Source organism: Lissotriton vulgaris, chromosome 11, assembly GCF_964263255.1.
Source record: "Lissotriton vulgaris chromosome 11, aLisVul1.2, whole genome shotgun sequence".
Classification (NCBI taxonomy): domain Eukaryota; kingdom Metazoa; phylum Chordata; class Amphibia; order Caudata; family Salamandridae; genus Lissotriton; species Lissotriton vulgaris.
The window spans coordinates 358,416,525-358,438,689 of NC_141699.1; the positions used below are offsets into that span (position 1 = coordinate 358,416,525).

The window sequence follows — 22,165 nt, forward strand, 5'->3', positions numbered from 1 at the left end:
GACACGGTCGAGAAGAATGGAATGATCGACCGTGTCAAACGCAGCGGACAGATCGAGGAGGACCAGGGCCTGAGGGAGATTGATGTCAGCTTTCCCTTTGAGTTCGTCCAGGACCGCGATGACCACTGACTCCGTGGAATGGCCTGGGCGAAAGCCTGCCTGATGGGAGGCCAAGAGGTGGTGCTCCTCAATGAAGTTGGACAGGCAAGATGTAACATGGCTTTCAAGGATCTTACCCAAATAAGGGAGAAGAGAGATAGGCCTAAAATTAGAAGGGAGAGAGGGATCCAAACCAGGTTTTTTAAGAATAGGGAGAACGATAGCGGATTTAAAAGATGAAGGAACAGAGCCTAGGGCTAAGGAGGCATTAAGAAGGGCAAGAGGGGGGGCAGAACAGCTAGTGAAGAGAGTTTTGAGGATCCGTGCAGGAGCACAGTCCGCCGGAGATCCGGACTTGACTTTTGTAAGCAGGTTAAGGAAGCGGTCCGTAGAGATGGGGGGGGGGAAATGATCCAGAGAGGAGGGAGGCGGGGAGAGGGAGCATGAGAGGCCAGGTTGGAGTACCGTAGGGATGTTGGCCTTGATGTTGGTGATTTTATCAACGAAGTAGTCATTGAGTGAAGAACAGAGGGTCTGAGAAGGAACAGTACTGGTACTGGTGCGGTCGGAGGTAGCCAGGTTGTGAACCAGGGAGAAGATTTCTCGGGATTTGTTAGCAGATAGGGCAACTCTCTCAGTAAAGTATTTGGTTTTGGCCGCAAGGATCGCTCTTTTATAGTCGTTCAGAAGAAGTTTGTATTTAGCGCGGAGAGTAGGGCAATAGTTCCGTCTCCAATGACGCTCCGACCTCCTAAGATCAAGTTTGAGATCTTTGAGCTCGTTGGTGAACCATTTGTGCGCATCATAAGGGCGAACAGATTTGACCTTCTTAAACGGGGCGACCTGATCGCAGGAAGAGGAGAGCCAGATACTGATGGCATCTGTCTGCGAATCCAAAGAAAGGTCAGTAAGATCCGGAGCTGAAGAAAGGGAAAGCGAGAGAGAGTTAAGGTCAGTTTGATTCCAACTGGGCGCCAGAATATTTTTGGGTGGAGGCAGCTTATCGGCGGAAGCCGAGTGAATACGAAATGAAATAATGGCGTGGTCGGACCAGATGCAAGAGAGTATAGAAGGAGGTGAGACGTCGCAGCGTAGTGACCAGAGTTGGTCCAGGATATGGCCCTGGGCATGGGTGGGAGCCAAAATGTGGGATGTTAGGTTCAGGCTCTGGAGGGTAGCAGAAAAGTCTTTGGAAGCCGCGTCTTCCCTGGGGTCACCTGGCCAGAAGTTAAAATCGCCAAGCAGGATGACCGAAGAGGTGTTGACCACCAGAGTGGCCAAAAGATCCTGAAAAGCCGCAACAAATAAAGGCATGGCTTGGGGGGGCGGTACATGAGAACGACGGTCAGAGGTACAGGAAGATTGAGCGAACGGGCCACCAAGTAGTCCACGTTGGGTATAGGGGGGTGAGCGAGAAGTTGGAATTTCAAAGTGGAGCGGATAATCATAGCCACACCACCCCCCGCCTTGCCGACCGGGCGGTCTGCTCGGAGGGCATAGTAGGTGCACAAGTATCTCTTCTGAGGCTGCAAGATCGGTATGTCAAAGTATGATCTTAAACTACAGGGTCTGGAACTTGTTCCTGCACAAGGAAAAGTTCAAGATGCTCTCTTTGAATTGGGTTCTGTTGGCACTCGAAGTAGAAGACCAGCTAGTGTCCTTAAACTTGCAGGACACATACTTAATTTATCCCTTGTTTTGGGTACTACTTCTTGAAGCCAGCCATTCTGCATCTTGCCATGCAGGCCATCATCTTACACAAAGACTGTCTGGAAGCCGCCTGAAAATGATATTTAAAACAGAATCAACCAAACCAGTTCTGAAATCTTAGAGCGTGTCTCCAGTGACAAACATATATAAAAGTGGGATCCAGACTACATCACTTTATTCCCTTTCCAAGTTCTTCTTGACCAAGGAAGGGAGAACTCTGCAGAGTACACTAAAAACTGCTATGTAATAAGGGCTGATGTCTGCCTAACAGCCAGCCTCCCAGAGATGAGGAGACAATACCTGTAGTCTGCACTTTCTGATGGAGGGCTGATGGCCTGCCTGAAACGCCTAGAAGCTTGCCTGCCTAAACAAATTAAATATATGTATCCTTTTGAACTAGAACAGTCTGTGACTAAATCATATTAAGTTTGTAAGCACAAGGACATATCCCTTATACTCCTGTGTTGTGTGAGCACTGATTTTGTACTGTGCTCAATTAACTCGGAGTCAAGGTAGATTTCTAAAATTAGCGAGGTAGAGGCTACTTCCACAAACAATCGAAAATTGTTCATATAAGAGACTTTTACAATCTCAAACAATACAAGGGGAAGTGCATCTTTTAATTACACCCTGCAAACGCCCAGATAATAATGGGGAACATCACATATTAAATACAGCATCACACATTAGAAGCGTAGATATTAGATATAAGCAGAGCTCTCTAGATCAAAATGATGCAACCAGAAACCTTCTGGTATGAGGAGTTAAATCCTTATTTAGCAAAAGTCTTCCTTGAACTCATGTTATGGAAATGTGGCATTCTGATCAAGCAGACCTTTCCAGAGGATCTTAAAATGTGATAATAAGACTGGATAACAGACAACCCAGAAAGTTACAGAGGGCCAGATGCACAATGTACTGTGCAACCCAAGTTCAGGTCAGGTGCACAAATAAAAGCACTGTATGGGCCGAATCTCACAACTGATTCACAGAATGAAAGTATGGATTATGTGGAGTTTCCTCAAGTGCAATTTGGTGAATAACTAAAAAGTTGCATACCTGTTAGTAATAGTTTTCACTAACAATCTGCAAGAAGACTGCCACCCCCAAAACACTGGCAATTCACTCAAATCACAGCTTTGAGTAAATGTTGTCCGAGTGGGAAAGGGAAATGAACATCCAAACATAAAAAAAGCTTAAGTGCAGATCCACTCATGGATTACATCTTGGCACGCGGAAATATGGATCTGTTACATTTCACTATGCAAACATTGTCAAATACTCTACTACTCTGTGAATATATGACATATTCCAATGGTTACTTCTGCAATGCCTTCAGAGAGGCAAAAAGTCCAAGGCTTCCTTGAAACAAGGCAAAACCCAGAGCAAACCACAATTCTTTTCTGATAACTTTGTAAATAGGGCTTACAATAAATAGGGAGAAGACCATATCAATGTTATCATGACTTCAAATTCACAAAGGGTGAAACTGGATATCAATCAGACTCATAGAAAGACAAAGAAAAAAACAACGCAAATAGACAACACCAAATTGATACATTCAAAACTCACTGCACAGACTAGTCAAGAAACTAAACATAGTGAGAGAGTGGATAAACATTATATACATCCTCTTCAGAACAAAGACAGGGTAAAGATAGTACATAAAAGACACATCATAAATAGAACCAAGGATGAAAAGGATCTCCAACAAAAACATCACCCAGTGAAACTGGAGAAGTGTAGAGTACAACACATTTACCTCCAGAGTGGTACAAAATTTAAGGAGAACCATGCACAACCCAAAGAACGAACAGTGAGAAATCATCTCAGCAATTTGTCAAGTCAGGGCACTGCTAGAAATGGATATACATTATGAAAAAAGGACTACAACCCCTAATTCACAAACCCAGATTAGGATGTCATTACCCAAAGAATAAAGACACTGCCACAATACCACTAACCCCAGAAAAGTGAGATGATCTCAAACGAACAACTTCTACAAATATGATAATTAGAACATACCGGAAAATGGGTCACCCAGTGAACGATCTCTGACCCTGAGAAAGCATCACGCTCGATCACTTCAAGTTTAATTACCAGTGCGTCCCATTTCTTCCGGTACTCTGTGTCAAGCTGGGAAGAATAAGAACACAATGCTGTTACTGAATCTGAAGCTAGTCCAGTTACTAGCCGCACTTATGTGCTGAATTACCCCACCATGCGTTGTGACAGTGTTTCTTTAGAAGAGCGAGATGGAATACAGCAAGACTTGGATGCCCTTCTTTCATTTTCATGCTCACGTTTTTGGACTGTGCTCTTTCTTTGAATAGCTACAACTGTCAGTGAGGACAGACAGTTTCCTTCTTGGGGATTTACTCAATGCTCCATGGGCAGCTATATTCCCTGCATAATTGGGTGCCAGAGTACAGTACCTCCAGAAGGTTGAACAACAAATACAGATGGCCAGAGTAGAGCTGAGCAATGAGTCACACATTCAGAGTTCCTTTAGGGGGTTCAATAACCATTTCCATAGGTTTCTTTACTCACAGCCTCTGGCAGCAGATGAGGTAATATATTTCTTAAAGCACGACATTTTTCAGATTACTTTCACTTTGTGTTCTTTCACTTCTTTCTCAGCGTCTTTTTACCACAGTATTTCTTAATTCTCTTCCCAAATTGTTACCCCTCCTCTTTATTTCTCCCACTATCTCACACAATCCTGCACCCGCCACACAAGTCCTCCACTTCTTAATTGCTTAAATTGGTCCCTCTCTATGTTCTCTGTAATTTGTCTTTCCTACAATGTTCTCCAGTTCATTCATCGTCATGTGTTTTTCTGCTCACATCACAACTTTGCCATGTCTTTTTGTCTCTCTCCGCATAGACTCCCATTTACTTCTACTTGATACTCACTGAGTATGTTCAGCTCTTTTTCCCTAAGATTTCAGACTTCCAATGGAGCACTCTACATATCCTTCTCCCTTCTCTGTCTCACTAAAACACTCATTTGTGAGTTTTCATTGCACAACTAGACCATTATCAGACTGGAGAAGAAAAAAACATTACAATTCCCCTCTCTGTAGTTCAAATTGGTAATGCGCTTATGACTTTTGCTGCAAAGAGCACTCAAGGGTTTGTGAATGAGTGTGCAGAGATGAATTGCTCACTGTGTGACTAGTGATTCATCACTCATGCTCTAATGAGATATGGAATGCACATTTCAATCAGTGTTCAACCAATAGAGGCATGTGAGCAAAGCAGACCCTTGTAGAAACTGCTTACCTGTACATTAAAAAATTGCCTGGGTGTGACATCTCTGTATGTCCCAAACACTGCAAGAACAAAAACAGGAAAAAGTAAGTAGGGAGGTCAAAGATCTCAATCTTGATTGTTCATATATAGGTAGATAAACAAGTGGAGTTTAAGAGTCCGCTCTATTCAGTACAGTATTCTAGGAGTAAAGCCATTATAGGAACAGAAGATGATGGACTTAAACGTAGGTGGGGCAAGATGATACTCTTTATGTAGTGAAAAAATGCTAAGGGTGAGTAGTGTTACTCTGATCTTGCGTTATTGGACAGAGCAGCACAAACATAGGGAGAGGAAGGAGAAACGGTCCTTTGATCTACAGAAAGCGCTCCTACATGCAAAAGTAAAGGGTCAAAAAGAAGTTGTAGTACTTTGACTAAAAACACATTTGGGGAACTCCTTTCCTTTAGTCGAGGACTGTGTTCACCCTAGGATGGTGTTCTACTTCACCTATTTCAGGGCCATCTATTCTGTACAGCTCGAATACCCTGGAACTTAATTAACAGTTAGTCACTGAGGTCATACAAAATGCATCAAGATCTCAAATATTCAGCCATGAATACACTTCTTAAGAAGAGAAGGCTCTGCTGGATCCCAACTATCCTCCCAACGTTAGCTTGATAACACAGCTTCCATTGCCTTATACAATTCTAGAATGGACATTCACATGCAAGCTTCAGTCAAATGACTGATGTGGTTCCGTTACAATTAAGTTCCACCCTGCAATCTTTATGGAAGCAGTGGGAGTTTCTGGGTTCAATAATCTCAGATTGGTGGTGGACGTCAGTGGTGTTCAGATGGTGACATTATCATATCCTTCACTTGATCGGACACTGCTAACCATTCACCTGCTCCATCAAGTGGAGTAATAAAAAATCAAAGACACTGTCCCAAAACTGGTGGGCTCTTGCTAGCAAGTGGTGACCCTAGAGCCACTTGAGAAATTGAACTTACGAGTGAGATAATAAGTGTCTCCCAGCATAGCCATTTTGCCCTTTTGTTCCAACATAACTCAATCTTTGGTTACTTTACTTCATGCATACCCGCAAGGTTGTGCAAAAAATTGTATTGGCATGCTATTTCTCATATGTCTTAAGAAATGCGATAACATGTCATAAGCTAACATCCATTAAATACTGAAGACAAAACACCCAGAGGTCAAATAGCTCTTTGAAAGTTCAAAACCAGATCAATTGGATAAAGTCTTCATAAAAACCCCATCTTCCTCAATATGAGTTTTTTTCTATTTGGCCATATAGTTTGGGCCTAGACCTGTGGCTGCAACCTGCTGCAGTTGTAAGGAATCTGGTCCAATTATGGATTTAAGTGTGACACCTTGATAAGACACCTTGAGAGGTGCAGTCTCTAGAAGTCATTTCAGATCTGCACAATGACACGTATTCACACCGTCGCTCATCACAAAAGGACTGTGGAATAAATTCAAGTTTCATCCCGTCAACAATAGAATTTAGCTTGGCTTGTCGCCACATGCAATAGCACATAGAAATCGAACCCAAAATTGAGAAGTGTAAACTCAACAGGTGTTTCCACTGACTCAAGGTAACCTCGCCTATCAACTTTAGTTTTGGTTGCTTTAGGACACACCAGCCTTTTTAAAAATAGGGCTCTGCCTTTCTAGTCAACAGGCTTGTGTGTTATTAAGCCCAATGTCTGCACTGCTCTCTGGGTGACCCTTAGTAGGAAATACCAACATTCAAACAGATGCCAGCCAGCCACAACTTTGCGATCCAAGCAGCAATGTTTTACAACACATTTCAAACTTGAAAAATTAGCTATGTCATAACAACTTGGCAGCAGGCAGCGCAGTTTCTGTATCTACAGCTCCTTTTTCTTAGTAATGCATAGAAGCCTGCAAGTGTTAGTCACACTTTATTAAAACCCTTCAATGATATAAAAATACCACCAACTGCTCAGACCTGTATGAAAAGGGCAGGCAAGCAGGTGTAAGCTTACATAACTTCAAAACAATGCACCAATCTATTGTCAACTACATTTTTGCAAATGTTTGTTGCAAACTCCATAACTGTACAATCATGCAGCTAAGGAACCATGTTGCCTGCTTTCCTGTAGGACACGCATGGCAAGTCGGACATAAGATCACACAGAGGGCTCAGATTTCAACAATAAACGCATGTCAAGCAACAGCTTTGACTATGCCAGGTTACTGCTAGACTATATTTAGTGCCAAGGCTGGTAGAAAACCAGCCCAGTTGCACATGTATGGAAAGTGTGCACATTAATTGACACCTAGCTTAAATTATACATAAGCTGGTAAACATCATTACTTCTCAAATACATGGAGCAGGAAGATGGAAAAGCTAAAAAAAAAAAAAAATAGAATAGAACACTAACGAACCACTTCTTCAAATAAAAGTGTTACAATTAAAGTGTTCTAAAAGTAAAAGAGGGCAGCGCTTGTCATCATGTTGGAGGAGCAGATAATTAATTGGTGTTTCTAGATCAGGGTCCTTTTCCAGCCAGTAGAATCACGTTGAAAGCCAATGGATGTAACAGTATGGAGCATTGTGAAAGAGACCATATACATATCCGTACTTGGGGTTGGCCTGTTCGGGGATGGCTACTGTGTTCCTGAGGACCGTATGCTGGAGGGTACAGCAAGGTCTGATTTCATTGGTCACCACTGAGATTACTAGAGGCGCTGCCGCATGAGGAAGATTGGTGAAAATTGACAGACTGGGTGGCTGCGGGTGCAACAACAGTTGGGACCCTTTTCGGGGCTGAATTCCTCCGGTTTGAGGAGTTTCGCAAGAGTTATGAACTCCCTCAGTCACATCCTCCTACATGGCACAGTTATTGCAGTCATTCGTAGGCACTGGGAGATGGGCATGGCAGAACTATCTCCTGCCAGACCCTGTCAATATGCGTTCACCTCATTGGGGCCTATTAAAGCACTTACCTGCCTGTATAGACAGCGAGCGGATATTCTGCTACCCCTATTCACCCTTAGAACCCACATGGAGAAACATTTGGGGATTCCCTTCCTGGAGAAGGACTGGGAGACAATAGTGGACAGAGTACCCAAGGTGTCCAGAAACGCTTGTCTCAAATGTATCAATTGTTATGTACTACACAGAACGTATCTCACACTGGGGAGGATTAACAGACACTTTGTAGAAGACAACGCGAAATGTCCTACATGTGGTGAAGATGGGGCCACGTTTATTCACATGTTTTGGAGCTGCCAGGGAGTAGTGGATTATTGGGAGCATATTACGAGAATCCTGAGAAAGGTAATTGAGAAGGAAGTGCTGTGCCCTCCTGGCCACTGTCTTTTGAATTGGTTACTGCATCCTGCCAAAACTAAGGCCACAATCAAGTTCCAAGACCTGGCTTGCATCCTGGCCAAGAGGAAAATAACCAGGAACTGGAAAGCCTCAGGGGGACCTCGGGGAGAGGTTTGGAAAAAGGAACTGATAAGATGGGCGGGCTACGAGAATGCTGTGAGGCTTCGAGAGTAGAAAGTAACAGTTCCCAACAGGTAACAATATTTAGACAATTAATAAATGTATGCAGTCAGCATTACATGAACAAGAAACAAGGAGGCTCATATGATTTAAAGGGTTGTTATTCACCATTTCGGGAAAAGATGTATCACATGGAATTACAGTATGTTGTTGCACTGTGCAGAGAGAATCATGTGACAACCCGAGTGCACTTGGTGATAAGGTGATATATACAATGAGTGAAGAGTGGAGAAAACAAGTGCTGGGTATGTACAGCGTGAGCGGCGCAAAAGTGACAAAAAATTATACAAAATTGGCTCTACAGGATTAGTTTCAGTTTCAAAACTTTATTTCGATTTCATGAAGAAACCATAAAAGTAACCATAGACAATTTTTAAAAAGACATTGGAATTAATCAACCATAAAATCACAATACATGTTTACAAAATTTTTCTAAAACCAAATTCCATCAATATCTATTTCTGATCACCAAAGCTGATCTAATAAAGTTTAAAACTGCATTATTTTTAAAAAAAGAGAAAAGGGGATCAGGGAAACCACAAAATTTTCATAGCTAGAAAAAAAAAATAGTATACGAAATTCTAATAAAAGAAGAAACAGCATTTTTACGTTGGCCCTTGGGTTCTTGATATCTGGGTGGATGTAAAGCTTGGATAAAAGTCATGTAAGTCCCAGATACTCATTGGGCCATCCCCCTCTTTATACTTGCAGGATCGTAAGTAAGGGGCTGTTTTCCTTTGCTTGAATCTAATTAGGACCAAGTCCCCTGGAATGTTTTTTGGCAAAGTGCCCAACCACCCCACCCTCCTAACACTTAAGATACCCCCATCTAGGTCAGGTGGCAGAGGTCTGTTAGTCTGTAACCAAAACATGGCCTTATGTAGTAAGTCTTGGCGTGTTTCAACTTTTCCGTGTGTTAGTGGTGGAATCCCGGAGACAACGGTCACATAGGGGGCGGCTTCGGGGGGTAGGTTTATTCGTGGCATTCTAATAGGTTCAATTTTTGCCTCAGTGTGGTTTGTTTGTACCAACGATATAGTTTGAGAATGCGCATTCCTGCGGGAATTCAGTATGGGTTTTTCCAGAGCAATGAGGGGGATCGGAGGGCCTGATGATGCTGGTTTGGTTCCTGATGGAATATGTGTTTTAACTATCAGTTCAATGTTAGATATCCTGTCCCCCAGATCGTTGATTTTTTCCACCAATGGTGAAATTAGGGAGGTTAATAGGTGCTCGAGCTGGGCCAATAAAGTTGGTTGTTGGAATGATGGGGAGTTTTCCATTTTTCCATGCTCCATATCCCCCGACACCAAGCTGACATTGGAGTGGTGCTGAGAGGGACTGGGGCATAGTTTTGGAGTTTTGGCTGGCTTCCCGTTGATGATGGCATCATCGGTCTTTCTTTTGGTGTTCTGCCCACCCGGTAGTGCTAGGAGTGGAGATTGGAGTTTGTTAACACACAGAGGTGACATCTCCAGGGTGGCGTTAAAAACCTCTGGGTTGGTGACTGTGCTTATGGAGGGTAAAAGGTCAGGGATATATTGAGTTCCACACATGGCATTGAGCTCCTCCCAGATAGACATGGTATGGTGCAAAATAGCAAACAGTGGGCTGATAGAAATGATAAGGGGAATCACAGTACCTCTTTGATGAAAAGGAATAGTAAGGGTGGTGGCCCGTCCCGGCCTCTTTGTGCCTCTGAGGGCCACAGAGGGCCCGCCCTTTGCCCAGGCTTAGCCCGGCGCACGCCCGCCCGCGTCCCGCGGGGCCGGATTAAGAACTTGATTAAATCACCCCCGGTGTCAGAGGGGAGGGGCCGCTGCTCACAGGTGACCACTGCGCTCCCAGGTCCTGGTGCTGCTGAAACGCTGAGTCTCCCGCGAAGCGGGAGGCGCGAGGTGCTCTTGAATGCCCCCGGTGTCAGAGGTGAGGGGCCGCTGCTCACAGGTGACCACTGCGCTCCCGGGTCCTGGTGCTGCTGAAACGCTGCGTCTCCCGCGAAGCGGGAGGCGCGAGGTGCTCTTGAATGCCCCCGGTGTCAGAGGGGAGGGGCCGCTGCTCACAGGTGACCACTGCGCTCCCGGGTCCTGGTGCTGCTGAAACGCTGCGTCTCCCGCGAAGCGGGAGGCGCGAGGTGCTCTTGAATGCCCCCGGTGTCAGAGGGGAGGGGCCGCTGCGCACAGGTGACCACTGCGCTCTCGGGTCCTGGTGCTGCTGAAACGCTGCGTCTCCCGCGAAGCGGGAGGCGCGAGGTGCTCTTGAATGCCCCCGGTGTCAGAGGGGAGGGGCCGCTGCTTACAGGTGACCACTGCGCTCCCAGGTCCTGGTGCTGCTGAAACGCTGCGTCTCCCGCGAAGCGGGAGGCGCGAGGTGCTCTTGAATGCCCCCGTGTCAGAGGGGAGGGGCTGCTGCTCACAGGTGACCACTGCGCTCCCGGGTCCTGGTGCTGCTGAAACGCTGCGTCTCCCGCGAATCGGGAGGCGCAAGGTGCTCTTGAATGCCCCCGTGTCAGAGGGGAGGGGCCGCTGCTCACAGGTGACCACTGCGCTCCCGGGTCCTGGTGCTGCTGAAACGCTGCGTCTCCCGCGAAGCGGGAGGCGCGAGGTGCTCTTGAATGCCCCCGGTGTCAGAGGGGAGGGGCCGCTGCTCACAGGTGACCACTGCGCTCCCGGGTCCTGGTGCTGCTGAAACGCTGCGTCTCCCGCGAAGCGGGAGGCGCGAGGTGCTCTTGAATGCCCCCGGTGTCAGAGGGGAGGGGCCGCTGCTCACCGGTGACCACTGCGCTCCCGGGTCCTGGTGCTGCTGAAACGCTGCGTCTCCCCAGGATTAAGTTATAATCACTTACAATATGGTACAAATAATTTTTCAGGAGCCAACAACGTTAATTGCGCCATAAAATTGCGCTGCGATGTCGAAGGCGTTTCGATCCCTGTAAGTCGGGATCGTCATCAGGACAGGGTTGTCAATTTCAAACAGTGTGCTGGTTAGCAATATAGAAGGATTCTAACACTGGCGAGGGTAGCAGCATCAGCGTCTGCAAGGGGTCCTGTAGCCGGAGGAAACTGCGGCTGGGCGGCGTCTAATTGAATCTAGACGGCAGGCGGCGTTGGGAATCCAAACGTCCGGGAGGCTCGCAAGTAGTCAGAGCAGCTCGAGGTTTCGAGAGGCACAATAAGGCCATGGCTCACTGACCTAGCTAGGGCTTCAGAGATATTGGTTGATGCCTTGCAGCACCCTCACGCCTCATCACCAGAGGAGATGCCAAGCACCACTACCACTGCATTGGGAACTACACTTCACCAGATGGACCACACACAAGAGGTAGACTGAGGCAAGACTTGTTGGGGGGCTGGGATAGAGTACGTACTCCTGCAGACACACCAACATAAGGAGATTGTCTTAACCGCATCGCTGCGGTGCAGATTTCCGCGCTGCGCTGACCGCAAACGGAAACCTATGCGTTCATGACGAGCTCAGCTCGTCATGAGCGTCGAAGGGGTTAAGTACCATTTCTGGAAACTTAAGTGAGCTGGGACACAACCGAGGGACGCCGGAGGAAAGTTGAGGGAGGAGGGAAATGTTTTTTCACTGAAGTGCTTTCAACCAAAAAGTATTTATAGCATGAAGTCCAATAAACTGGTAACTTAAAAAAAAAACACGTCCAGGTTATTGTATGTAGCAGTATATCCCTGTAATAAATATGTTTTCTAAACTAAAGGAAGAAATAATTCCAACATGTGACAAGGTCTTCAGAAAACAGAATGAAATGTGTAGCTAAGTATTAAGGATGAGGAGTTCTCTCGTAACAGCTTTCTAGATTCTTCCTAGAGAAGTGGAGAAGTGTGGCTCAATGGTTAAAGCGGCAGACCCTGATGCAGAGGTCTGGCCCGGGACCAGGGTTCAATTCCTGCCTCGGCGGGTCTTGGGCTCAATTTCCTAGGACCAGATAATTCTCGCCTCGGTGCCTATTCTAATCATGGGTCCCACTCTGGAACTCTGGGCAATAGCTTGCTTAATCCCACAACGGCCCCAATAGCGCTGGGATGCCTGGCTTCACCTTAGGGGTGCCCAGGAGAGGACATTTCACAGGGAAAAGCCAGGAAGGGTTCCACAGCGATATGCGTTACAGCGCCAGAACACCCCAGTTGGGGTATTAGTGCGCTTTACAAGTACAAATTACATTTACATTCCTAATCAGTTGGTTGGGAGTCCCTGATGTATACTACCGGCATAATCTAAAGTGAAGAATAGGAGGCCGATAGTGACTTGTACTTTTTTGCAGAATTATTAGTAAGTGAAGGTTCGCAATAGCTATATCATCACGTAAAAGGATCATTATATTCACTTGGGGATCAGGGTGTGGTTTGTATCAATGCCACACCTAGATTGCTTAGGGTAATGCATTAGGAAGTGGACAAAAAAAACTCTTTTGGCTAGACGGTGGACAGGTGCTAGGTGGTTCATTTCCTACAGTCTGAAATCTTAGTTTTTGATTCCCTTGGTATGAGGTGATTTGTTTGCATCCAATTTCTACCACTTTTCACAATCTACTTTTCAAGCATCCAGCCGGGGAGCTAGCTCAACTGGTGCTAGAGATTATTTTCCAGAAAACCTAACACTGCATATTTTACAAATATTACAATAAAAACAATGACACACCTGGCCTGGTTACGTTCGGTTTTGCTCTTAAGGATGCAAAGCCCTCAGTCGACAAAAACTCTAACATTCTTCTCTAGCTAAACCCTTCCTAACCTGCACCTTTCATCTCAAAGGGGTGAGCAGAGGGGTATTCAAGAGCCTTCACCTCATGCTCATTCAGGCTCAACACTTCTACACAACCTGGATTGACTGCTGATCTTGGCATATTCAGCAGGAACAGTGAACTACATCTTAATCCAACCCTCACACAGAGCTTTTAGGTGCACAAGCCTCTTTGAAGCTACGATTGAGTACAATATGCAGTATTACGCACCCCTGTACTGATAGAGAGAAGACCCGCCAATTGGTCGCCGCCAGAGTTTGAAGTCCTTCTTGCTAATCATGACTTCCCAAGGCTCCACGTCAGAAGAGGCTCGAGGCTCCAGATGATTGAGATCGCTCCCATCCGAGCTCGAGCCACAAACTGAGCCCGACAAACACAGCATCTCGTTCGCAGACCTATGAAGGAAAAAAGGAAAAAATAAATAATAATCGGTGCTTCATTTCACTACACCTACAACATCTTGTTCACGGACCTGGAGGTGGCAGAAGGCAAAGAGAGGAATGGGTCTTTACTCAACACTCCGATCAGCAGCAGACGAGTTTAACTCGGAGTAAGAGGACAGAGGGGTGGGAAATGCATAAAAGGCAAAGTGCTTTCTGCCTTCACCTCCAGGCTGGCAGGTGCCAGACTATGAAAAGGAATCAATTAAAGCACTTTTCCTAAGTGCCTGACCACTTATCACTGAACATACAAGAACCACCACTCGCTGAAAGGCAGGGAAAACAAAAAACACAACATCTTAAGTCTCAGTACCGAAAAGACTAAAAGAGGCAAAAAGGCATCGGCGTTAACTGCCTGCACCATAGCACAAAAAGTCCATTAAGAAGTTAATCAAATTTGTATACAGAAAAAAGGAGGCACTGGAACATGAGGCCTGAGTACACCATACAGCATGCCTACTAAAAAGGGGCATGAGGAAAGTAGGGTCACCGTCAGACTAACATTCCACACCTTTAGCTTCATAATGCCTGAAAGAGATGACCGGAATAAGAACACAAAACTGCTGCCTGCACCCCAAAGTACATGAGTTTGCAATACTTAGCAACCATTACTGCATGGGAGGGAGACAAGAAACACAGAGCTCAAGTGTCAGGGCCCATAACCTACTCTCTGCAGATATCATGAAAAAGGGCCCAACTGTCGATGGGCAGAGAGGTTTGGGATTTAAGCAGTGTTCAAACTTTATAAAATTCAGAATTGGAAGGCAACTGATTGTAAAGCGCTCCGATATCCACAAGGTTCTTTTTCGTGCTATATAAGACCTTCAAAATAAATAAATAAATAAACTGCCCACACGGCAAAGACAACATGCACAACAGAGGTATTCACTTTAACTTGAACAGTGGCAAATGGAAGGAGGGGATCACAGTGCCTAATAGCTTATTTGCCAGGCAAATCTCTTTAGAAACCAATGAATGTGAGAGATGGATGTATGATACAACTGTGCGTTACGACCTGCACACAAGCCATCTCATTTTAGTGGTAACCCCTCAAATAATGTGGTATGGACTGTGACGGATGTGTGCAGATTGAACGGCTAGGGCTCCAGAAATAATCTGCATGTGGTCCCAAAGCAAAACTGGGCTCTACTGAAAAACAGGCTTTTCTAATTGACTTTGCCCTGCAATCAGTGATAACGTATGAGCTTGCTCCGCTTAGACACAAACAAGGCTTCCTGACGATCTGGAATGCATGCCTTATGCATAAAGAACTTAATAGGAAACATCCCCCAGGTACCTTCCGCTCACTTCTTAAACTACAGCGAAAACGAGATGCTTTGATACAATTTCTCATATTTATGAATCACCTAATATCTGGATCTGGTCTTCAGCAGGACACTCCGAGCACGTGATTTACCCTACACCAAAGAGTATGGACTAGGGACACAGTTTTTTGCACTATGTCTCCCCCCAGATGCTGTTGAGAAGCTCAAGACAAGTATTGACAAAGCCAATAGGTCTCGCCTATGCAAGAGCTATTGACTTTGCCAATATGTTTTAGCCATGTTTTACATCAACTAGCGTGGCTGCTGTTCAGCATAGCTAAAAGTAAGTGGGGTAAAGGAGAGTGGTGTGGAGTGTTATAAAGTGGAGTAGAGTGTCGTGGATGGAAGTGGAGTGTCATCGATGAAGTAGGGTATCAGAGTGGAGTGGCATATAATGTTGTGGAGTGGTGCAGAGTGGAGTAGCGTATAGTGTTGCAGAGTAGAGTGGCCTAGAGTGGAAAAGATTGATGTAGCGTTAGTACCACAGAGTGGAGTAGTGTAGGACAGTGGAAAAGACTAGAGTGCTGTAGAGTTGAGTAGCGTAGAGTGGATTGGCATTGTGTCAGAATGGAGTGGTGTGGAGTAGTGTGTAGTAGAACAGAGTGGAGTAAAGTGGCCTAGAGTGTCTTAGAGTGGAGTAGTGTTGTGGAGCGTCATAGAGTGGAGTAGTGTCTCAGAGTGAAGTACAGTTTAATGCAGTAGAGCGTCAGAATGGAGTATCAAAATGGAGTGTTGTAGAGTGGCCTAGAGTGAAGTGGCGTAAATTAGATTGGCATAAAGTGCATTGGTTTTGAGTGAAGTGGGGTAGAGTGCACTGACGTAGAGTGCAGTGACACAGTGGCACAGAGTGAGTGCAATTGCGTAAAAAAGAGTTCTGTAGAGTGGAGTGAAGTGGTGCAGAGTAGATTGGTTCAGGGTAGAGTGGAGTGGTTCAGGGTAGAGTGGAGAGGTGTAGAGTAGAGCGGTGTAGAGTGAAATGAAATGGAGTGCAGTGGTGCAGAATAGATTATAGTGGCGTGGAGTGAGGCAGCGTAGTGGCTTAGAGCGCAGTAGAGTGCAGTGGCACAGTAGAATGGTGCGAAGTAGAGTGGCGTAGTGTTGCAGAGTAAATTATAGTGGGGTACAGTGTAGTGGTGCAGAGTAGTTTGCGTAGAGCGCTTTCGCTTTGAGTAAAGTGATGTTGAGGGCAGTGGCATAGAGTAGATTGTTTTAGAGAGGAGTGGTACAGGGTAGAGTGCAGTGGCATGAAGTAGAGGTATAGAGTGCAGTGTCAGAGTAGATTGTTTCAGTGTAGAGTGAAGCAGCTGTAAAGTGCAGTGGTGCAGGGTAGAGTACAGTGGCGTGGAATGGTGCAGAGTGGAGTGGCTGAGACTGGAGTGGTATAGAGTGGAGTGGCTTAGACTGGAGTAGTGTAGAGTGCTGTGGCAGAGTAGAGAGGCTTAAAATGAAATGGCGTTAAGTGTCAGAGTGCAGTGGTACACAGTAGATTAGAGTGGTATAGTGTGTATTGGTGGAAAGTGCAGTAGAGTAGCGTAGAGTGGTGCAGATAGAGTGGCAGACAGTGCAGTGATGCAGAGTAGAGTGAAGGGGCGTAGAGTGCATTGGTGTAGAGTGCAGTGACAGAGTGGTGCAGAGTAAAGTGATGTGGAGTAAAATGATGTAGAGTGGCGTAGAGTAGGGTGTTGTAGAGCATAGTGGCGTAGAGTACAGTGGTGCAGAGTAGGCTGGTGTAGAGTGCAGTGGCAGTGTAATGGTTTTGACTAAAGAGGTGTAGAGTGCAGCAGCGTGGAGTGGTGCAGGGTAGATTGCAGTGGCGTGGAGTGGCATAGCGTGGAATAGTGCAAAGTGGATACAGTGATGTAGAGTGCAGTGGCGTAGAGTAGATTGCTGACGAGTAGAGTGTAGTGTTGTAGAGCGCAATGGCAGAGTGGAGAGATGCAGTGTAGGCTGGCTTAGAGTGTAGTGGCGTACAGTGCATTGGTGTAGAGTAAAGCAGAGCAGCGTACAGTGGCGCCGAGGAGAGTGCTGTGGTATAGAGTGCAGGGTTGCAGAGTAGAATAGAGTGGCAGAGTACAGGGACGCAGAGTAGAATATAGTGGTGAAGAGTAGAAAACAGGGGTGAATAGTAGAATACAGGGGTGAATAGTAGAATACAGGGGTGAAGAATAGAATACAGTGGTGAAGAGTAAAATACAGTGGTGCAGAGGACAGTGGAGTGGCGTAGAGTGGATTGTTTCAGAGTAAATTGGAGTGGTGCCCAGTCAAGTACAGTGGCATTGAGTGCAAAGTAGATTTCTTCTCAAACAACTTAAGTTAATTTAAATTGTGTTGTGCGCTAGAAAAAAAAAAGAACATTGTACATCCTTCCACAAGCACTCCCACACTAGCCAGCATGATTGTCACATAAATCAGCTCACTTTGAAGTCAGAGAAAGAGAAGTAAACACCAAGCTCCCTGGAAGACAGGGCATGCCATATGACCTCGGTCTTTGAATGCACACCAAATGTGACAAGATAAGAACAAGTTTAAAGGCCTGTTTATAGAAATCCAGTACTGGTGGAAGAATAACGTGAATAGTGTTTGGGCAACGGAAAGGACGACTTCAAGCTGGACAGCCTAAAACAAATAAGGCCAGCAAATACAAAACAAGCACATGTTGAGTTTCAAACCACAAAGCCAGGGATAAGCAATGGGCAGAATGCCTTCCCAGGGAAGCTCATGAGGTCTTTAGTAAAGCAGACAGTGCAGGCTTTGACCTAAAAAAGTAGAATTACTTTTTATCAAAACATACTATACCCTTTGTGTTAAATCCGTCACTAACCGGATAGAAGCAGCTGAGAGTAGAAATGGGAATTTCAAACTGTCTTTTCACTATGTAATCTGATTTAATTCAACAGAAAGCATGGCTCCCCTCGTGCTCAGGAGACTGTTCCAGACAGTAAAACAATGTTATCTCAGAACCATGTACGCCAATAGAAGAACCTGCACGTTTATCAACATCATATGGAATAGACTAGTTATTCTGCTTGCGATGCAAATACAGATAGGACCCGTAACACTGTAGTTCAAGGAAGAATCCGTTCTCATGGAAAAAGATCACGTGATTTAAAGACATTTAATTATAACAATTAGCTCAAGAGCACAAGCAGCACCGACAAGGCAGGCACAAGAAAGTGAAAGTAAGTTGTCTCTCCCTCTAGTAGGAAAATGACAGAGCACTATTAAGGAAGGTGTGAGAGACAACCATTATTCAAAGTGGGCATTCAATTCTAAAGGCAATTCTAATCGTTCTGAGTGAGGATTCAATTCAAGCATTCAGCCTGTCACAGCACATTTAGACAAAATTGGGCATTCTAGCACTAGGAAGCGGGCAGAGAAACGTGAGCATTCAAAATATGGGATACAAAAATAATACATAATTTAGCCAGTATGGTCAGTGTTTTACGAAAAGACCCCAATAGACAGAAGCCCTTCTATTTAGAAAACTGAATAGGTTGCAAGCTAAAGGGAAGAATAATGGGAGAGACTGCCAAGAAAACAGGACTGAAAGAAAAGAGGGAGCTGTGAGCTGGAGCTCTTAACCTACTGACGTGACCTGGAGTAATTAAGCCTGTCAATTGCAGGGAAGAGTTCCTGAAAGTAAACTGCCAATTAATCATTCACATTAATGAATTAATTAATGACTTGAGACACTAATCATTACAAAACGCAAACATTACTTAACTAGGGAACTGGCATACTCAAATCATAAGAGGCTAAAATCTTTCTCTGTTCAAAGTCAAGCTAAATCGGACTAAAATCTGTCCTTCTCCATAAAAAACGTCTTTTTATAATGGTTTTAGAACACAGAAACGCAAATTCATAGCATGATATTACGTAAATGGGCTGTACTAAAATGTTACTTTGTTTGGTAACTAATTCAAAAATAAGTTTACATATCACCAGCCATCGCCTACTTCCAGATGATTGTAACTGGTTAAGTGTTTACACGATTTAGCTGCGGACTGGAAATAAACATCAAATGAAACATTGCACTAAGAACTGCTTCTTCACGATTATAACGGACATAAATGTGCACTGCTACGCTTTTCTTCCTATGGGAAGGTAGCTAGGAAACTGTTATTAAACACGCAAAGCAAACACAGATCGTAACTTGCATTTAAATTTCAATTATTTTTCTGAAAGAGAATAAAACATGAGCGTGCATAGCTCGTGCACAGAAAAATAAAGAAGCACTCTTCATAAATGCAGCCTAGTCATGTGAACACAATACTAAACTACAATTGTACTGGTAAAGTTACACTAACAAAAGAAAACAAACCTTTATTTGTAAGCCGAGATCATTTATCTTATCTATACTACTATTATAAAGAGAGAACTTGCACCTTTTGGCCAGGTAAACTCGGGAAGGATTAGTTACTTACCTGTAATCCTAGTTCTCTTCCAGGGGTATCCTCATCAAAGTCATAAGCATTAGAATATTCCCGCCTACGTGCGGGACCCCGGAAACACTATATTATATGTGCCCCACATATAAATACACATATATATATAAACCATATATATATATAAAAAACAAGCAATAGCAGCCAGATCACATTAGAGCTGAAATATGCTGTGAAGAATTTCAACCATACATGAATAATAAGCATTAGAAACAGGAGAAAACAACACCAAAGCTTGTTTAGGAATTGTTTTAATGCTCAAAAAGCAGTAGAAATTCTCATAACTCACTGGAAGCATAGAAAGCTCCCAGGCTGCATTGCAAACACACAGTCTAACCAGACTGAAAAGCTAACCTGTAGCTAAATAACAAAAAACTGACACTGTGCCTTTAAGGCACTCATGACCCCCTGAATCCCATCATGCCTCAGGAGTGGCAGTTAGGCAGTTGTTCTTTTCGGAGACTGAAAACCAAACCCAATAACGCTTAGGTCAACAATATCTCCTTATGAACAGTTATAAGCAACCCTCCCGCCTCCCCTTGCCCGGGGAGGCGGGAGGGTTGCTTATGACTTTGATGAGGATACCCCTGGAAGAGAACTAGGATTACAGGTAAGTAACTAATCCTTCTCTTCCAGGGGATCCTCATCAATAGTCATAAGCATTAGAATAGAATAGCGAGCCTCTCCTCATCTCTGCGGGCAAAGGAAAGATAAGACAGAAATCTCATCAACAAGCTTGAGCAGACAGAACCGACTACCCAAACAGATTCCTCAAGGAGGCTTGCCCTACTTGAGTGTCAGTCCTGGAATCAGAGTCGAGGCAGTAATGCCTCGTAAAGGTATGCACTGATTTCCAGGTCGCGGCCTTGCATATTTCTGACGTGGGAACGTCATGCAAGAAAGCCACTGTAGCCGCCTTCCCTCTAGTGGAATGCGCTTTTGGAGACATCAACAAAGGTTTTCCCGCCAGTTGATAGGCCAGCTTAATGCAAGAAACAATCCACCTAGAAATGGACCTCTTTGCCGCTGGAAAACCAGTTCTCATAGCACCATAGTTTACAAACAGTTGGTCCGTTTTCCTAATCCCCTTAGTCATTTCCAAATAAAACTTCAGCACTCTTTTAAGATCTAATGAGTGAAGTGACCGCTCAGCCGGGGTCGCCGGATTTGGAAAAAAGGAAGGGAGAGATATAGACTGATTGATATGAAAATCAGATATGACTTTAGGCAAGAAGGAAGGGTGAGCCCTCAGAACCACTCTGTTATGGTGGAATACCGTATAAGGCTCCTTTGCACAGAGCGCCTGTATCTCACTGACCCTGCGTGCAGAGGTAATCGCAACCAAAAAAGCCGCCTTCCAAGAGAGATGTTGTAAGGAAGCTTTGTGGATTGGCTCGAAAGGTGGAGACATCAACCTTGATAGAACTAGGTTCAATTCCCACGGAGGAGAAGGATTTCGTACAGGGGGATACACCTTCTTCAACCCCTGGAGGAAATCCTTGACCACTGGAACCTGAAAGAAAGACACCTGGTCAGGCGACTTCCTGTAAGCCACAATAGCTGACAAATGCACTCTAATGGAAGCGTACTTTAAACCAGCTGTTGCGAGTGAAAGGAGGTATGGTAATATGACGTCCTCCTGCCCCTTAATCGGATCCAAATGCTGATCCCTACACCATAAGTAAAACCGTTTCCACTTGAAGGCATAGGATGCTCTCGTGGAAGGTCTCTTAGCCTCCTTTAAAATGCTCATACAGTCAGGAGGTAGGTTCAAATGTCCGTATTGCAGGACCTCAGGAGCCATGCTGTTAGGTTCAATGATGGGAGGTTGGGATGCATTATCCTCCCGTTCATTTTGCTCAACAGGTCCGGTCTGCAAGGGAGTCGTTTGTGTGGACACACAGACAGATGTAGAAGGTCCGGATACCACCACTGCCGAGGCCAGTCCGGGGCAATTAGGATCATCACCATGTTCGTCCTGAGGAGCTTGGACACCACTCTCGGGATCAGAGCCAGGGGAGGAAACGCGTACGCGAACATCCCTGCCCAATCCAACAGGAGAGCGTTCCCCAGCGTTCCCGGTCTGTGGAACCTGGACGCGAAGGCGTGGCACTTGGAGTTTTCGTCGTCTGCGAACAAGTCTATGGACGGACGCCCCCAGCAACGAAAAAGTTCTTCCACCACTTCGTCGTGTAGCACCCAGTCTGGCTGATCTTCGAAGTGCCTGCTGAGTGCGTCTGCTTTGACGTTCAACTCGCCCGGAAGATGCACCGCCACCACTGTGAGACCTCGAGCGAGGAGCCAATGCCATATTGTTTGAGCCTCTCGAGACAGTGGGCGAGATCTTGTGCCTCCTTGCTTGTTCAGATAGAACATGGTTGTCGTATTGTCCGTCTGAACCAGGACTGAGTTGGCTGTGATCGCTGGCAAGAAAGCTTTGAGAGCCAGGAATACCGCTCTGAGTTCCAGCATGTTGATGTGGTATGTCTGCTCCTGCGCAGACCACCGGCCCTGAATCTGAAGCGGACCCATGTGTGCTCCCCAGCCGTGCAGGGAGGCATCTGTC

General features: G+C 45.3%; 1 protein-coding gene across 1 annotated transcript in view; it reads right to left on the reverse strand.

Annotated features, from left to right (window-relative positions):
* The window catches only part of STARD7 (StAR related lipid transfer domain containing 7), a 158,624-nt gene that overhangs the window by 41,412 nt on the left and 95,047 nt on the right, over window positions 1–22,165 (reverse strand). Inside the window, exons 3-5 of the mRNA XM_086943331.1 lie at window positions 13,600–13,784; window positions 5,095–5,144; window positions 3,835–3,945 (exon numbers count right to left, since the gene is read on the reverse strand). Of these exons, the coding sequence (XP_086799457.1) occupies window positions 3,835–3,945; window positions 5,095–5,144; window positions 13,600–13,784 (346 nt within the window). The remainder of the gene's footprint in view (window positions 1–3,834; window positions 3,946–5,094; window positions 5,145–13,599; window positions 13,785–22,165) is intronic.